Source organism: Hibiscus syriacus, unplaced genomic scaffold (assembly GCF_006381635.1).
Source record: "Hibiscus syriacus cultivar Baekdansim isolate YM2019G1 unplaced genomic scaffold, ASM638163v2 tig00110828_pilon, whole genome shotgun sequence".
NCBI classification, from domain to species: Eukaryota; Viridiplantae; Streptophyta; class Magnoliopsida; order Malvales; family Malvaceae; genus Hibiscus; species Hibiscus syriacus.
This window is the reverse complement of record NW_024062880.1, coordinates 1,267,613-1,271,597: the sequence shown is the minus strand read 5'-3', so window position 1 is coordinate 1,271,597 and position 3,985 is coordinate 1,267,613. Positions and strand designations below refer to the sequence as shown.

The window sequence follows — 3,985 nt, the reverse complement described above, 5'->3', positions numbered from 1 at the left end:
AGTTGTTAAGATAAAAGGGCGGAGTAAAATTGCTAGGGGAGATGATGTAAACAGGTACTTTGTATAGCTTGGGGTTTTTTATTCCCCTTGGAGGTGTTTGTATTTTTTTGTAGTAGAATTTTCGGTTACTCTCTTGGATAATAAAAGAAATTTATCCCAAAAAAAATGATATGAGTCCTATTTTAGGAGCATTTAAGAATGGAAGAGCTTATACAACATATTGCTTAATTGTTAACCAGGAAATAGGGCTTTGCACCCCTGATTACACATAATAATTGTTCTTTTAATCCTTTAAAAAATAGTAGTTTTATATAAATTCTTTCAATCTATTGATTAAACAAAAATGTATTTTAACCCCAGTAAATTAATAATTCCATTTTAACTCATTTCAATAGACAATTTTTTTATTTATATTCCCCTCCTAAATTCTATAAATTTATCTCAACCCGTACTAAAAGACAACAATCTTATCAATTTTAATGATTAATATTTAAAATAAAAAAATCAACTGAACTTACAAACTACTTATATCAAATATTAAAATACTTAAATTCTACCCACTTTGTAGCAGAAACTTGGCTTACCAATGACCAAATCAAATTCAACTATTGTTTTCAAAACATTCAAATAATTTTACGGTACAAAGGTGCCATATAAACTTTTGGTATTAAATGACACGATGAGTTGTTTTGGTCCTCCAAAACTTCTCTTCTGCTGTAGGCTAACCCAACTCGAATTAAACCGAACCGGTTTTCTGAACATGCGGATTTACGTCTTGCAGTAATCAACGATTACAAGTATGTTATAATTTACACAAGCAAATTACGTAAGGTTCATTTGACTTCCGTATATCATATTTGTTTAATAAATATATTCAAGAGTTATTGATTTGACCTTTTCTTATTAAAATTTCAAGTCAAAAGTCAGTCTTTATATTTTGCTGGGTCAAATGTAAAAATTGAATTCAATTTGATAATCTTATTTTTATCAAGTTAGAATACCATATTATTCAGTTTATTTTATTATATATACTACATAAAGGAATAAAATGATCTTTTGATCATTCAACAACAGATTTCAAAATTTATTATTGATTTAACAAATTAGATCACTTTATAAATATAAATCACATTTAAACCTTTACATGAATTGCACATCAAAATCTTTAAACGTTTAAAAATTCGATCAGCATATCGGAAGATCAGCTGGCGGTGGAGGCAAGGTTGTTTCCGGAGTTGGTCCGTTCTCAACCACGATGGCTGTGGCCATTCCCATTGGCAAATGTGACTCAATGTGGCAATGCATAAACCATACACCTGTACATTTGATATGAACCGAAACAATATTATTGTTGAGTTCCATAATTATTTTTTAATAGTTTAGGGTAATTATTAAACAATATATGTTCGAAAAAAGGTTAACCATTGATTATACATACTATCAACCGACTTGTTTGAATCTAAGATTTTTAGAGAAAATAACATTAATTTTAATCACTAAAATCACCTAATAGGTATCATTAACCTAAAGCTTTCATAGTGTTTTTAAACCAAGTACTAAACAATAGTGTAAATGAAGTTAGAAAATTGACCTGGATTATTAGCAACGAATCTGATGACAGCCCATCCTCCAAAAGGCACGGCAATGGTGTTGCGCATTTGGGGATCGATAAGGTTGAACTTTCTTCTATCTGTGGTAGGGTTATAGTTTCCAAACCCTTGAGCCAAAATATAGAAATTAAAGCCATGGAGGTGCATGGGATGATTATCCCTTCCAAGAATAGCTATGTTCTGCAACACCATCTCCACGGTGGAGTTGAACTTAAGCTTGGTGACCTTGGTTCCTTTTGGAGCAAATAGCATAGGTTGGTTGTTGTTAATGGCTAAGTTTGTGTAGTCTAACTCAATCGGAGGCTTGCCCGGGAAATCGGTGGTGTAAACTCCTCCGACGTTGAAGTAAAAGGCTTGCAAAATAGACAAGCCTGTAGGTAAAACGAAGGATTCATTGTTCATGCTGGCCGAGAATCTTGTCCCCGGAAGCGGACCAAGGCAAGTTGTGTTTGGTGGGCAAGCTTCAACCGCCATGCCGACGGTCACGAACATTTCATGGTCCACTTTAAGTGGGACAGGGTCCCAGGAAGGCCAACTGATCAAACTCGTAAGGTTAGTGTAAAACTTATGAGCCGTGGGGGTGTCGTTGAACGGCGGGAAGACCGGCATCATTGGCGCTCTTGAAGGTGGTGCACGGTCATAGACAATGACACCCCTTGTCGTAGTGTTATCGAATTGTAAACCAACTACCGATGCATATGCTCTAGCGGCCATGTAATACGATCCGAGCGGCTGATCCGCCGTTAGCAAAACGTCGACCGTCTGGCCAGGGGCGATAGCCAACACGTCGGTGACATACGGGTTGGTGTAACAAGCATCAATGGCCACAACAGTCATCTTATGATTGGCTATCTTGTAAAATAGATGATTCTCAACTGCACCGTTGATGATACGTAAGAGATAGGTCTTCCCTGGCTTCACCTTAAGCTTGTACATTTCTGATCATTGATAACCAATCATAAAATTAAGTTTTAAAGATTTATATTTGATACATCGATTACGAATAAATTTATATACTTACTGTGTCTAGAGCATGGATAGAGATCACCGGGCAATCCATTTATCGTATAAGCATCGGAGATGTTCGGACCGGAGCCGAGGGCTATAGCCTCCCTGTCAACATCCATGACATTAGCATTCCACCATTCACCTGCAACCGCATTACTATTTGTTAGCTGAAACCTAGAGCCATGGAACATGATTAAACTAATTATTAGGATTCCGGTGGGTATATGTACCTAATACGATGGGAACTTCCCTGTAGGGCTTTTGGAATGGGTACGGGTTGCCAACTCTGGGGCGGATGATGAGTGCACCGTAAACGGTGGCACGGATGGTGGAGATATGACCGTGCCACCAGAGGGTTCCCTCCTGTCTAATGATTTTGAATTTGTAGGTGTATTTAGTTCCGGGGCGAATCGGACACTGAGTCACCATGTCAGGTCCATCTGCCCAGGCACTCAGCATCTGAAAAATTCCATGCCTGGTCAAGCAACAGAACCGTCAGAAAATGGTAAAAAAACCGTGTAAATTAAACTGTATTTTCCATGAAGGTTTTTACCAGTGAATAGTCAAGTTATAAGGCGACTCATTAAAGACATGAATAATCAGAATGTCTCCATCTCGAGCATTGATTGTAGGGCCAGGGAGGCTATCATTTACTGCAGTAACCACCTGGCGATTGCATAGCCTATGAATAGTCAAATTTCTCACCTGCAAGCAAAGTCAAATTACATTATCTTCCCATAAGCTCAAACTGTAATGGCTAAAGGGTGTGCTTAAAAGAGCCAGTCGATTACATTGAACGTGTGCTCCACAATTCTTGCACCAGAAGCAGTTGAAGCAGCCACCAGAAGAAGGAAAGAGCAAGCAAACAAGTAAACAAGGCGCCCCATTTCGATTGTTTCCATAAGAAAGAAGAGAAGATGTGAGTGGCAAAGGAGGAAGATAGAGCTCCAATTTATATTAGAAGTCTGAGGTTTCCTCGAGGGAACTTTCGTTATAATTTATTTAACTTGAAAGAAATCGTGTTTTTCTTTGTAATAAAGATGTCAACTCCACCCTTGCAACGTAAAGTATTAAATATTACTGACAAAGATTGCCAATTGCTTAATAATAACAAAACTAAGCTTTGAACTGGCAACCTATATGTTGGTCAGAGAAGAGCCTTTATCTAGTCGGTCAAGTTTGCCATCAAAATAAGTTCTACGTTAAAGAAATAGAATATTTTGTATTTTTTAAATAATTTAAGACTATCATAAGGTAATATATCTAAATAAATATATATATATTTTATAAATACAATTGCTCAAACTTAAAATCTTTAAAGAAAATAATATTCTCTTTCACCACCATGTTATTTTCATTTAGTAATC

General features: G+C 36.6%; 1 protein-coding gene across 1 annotated transcript; it reads right to left on the bottom strand.

Annotated features, from left to right (window-relative positions):
• Window positions 1-1,158: 1,158 nt before the first annotated feature.
• On the bottom strand, window positions 1,159-3,529 carry LOC120142373 (laccase-7-like). The gene is made up of 6 exons (XM_039157078.1): window positions 3,410-3,529; window positions 3,172-3,323; window positions 2,849-3,093; window positions 2,632-2,760; window positions 1,592-2,548; window positions 1,159-1,316 (listed from the first exon to the last, which is right to left on the bottom strand). Exons 1-6 carry the CDS (start codon window positions 3,518-3,520, stop codon window positions 1,186-1,188), a joined length of 1,725 nt encoding a protein of 574 aa, XP_039013009.1. The 5' UTR covers window positions 3,521-3,529; the 3' UTR covers window positions 1,159-1,185.
• Between the last annotated feature and the right edge of the window lie 456 nt (window positions 3,530-3,985).

Bases quoted from the DNA above. Each gene is read 5' to 3' on its own strand.
- LOC120142373 (XM_039157078.1), bottom strand. From the start codon at position 3,520: ATGGAAACAATCGAAATGGGGCGCCTTGTTTACTTGTTTGCTTGCTCT. The intron at 3,094-3,171 runs GTAAAAACCTTC...TTGCTTGACCAG, and splicing joins TATAACTTGACTATTCACTG to GCATGGAATTTTTCAGATGC. The intron at 2,549-2,631 runs GTAAGTATATAA...ATCAATGATCAG, and splicing joins CTATCCATGCTCTAGACACA to AAATGTACAAGCTTAAGGTG.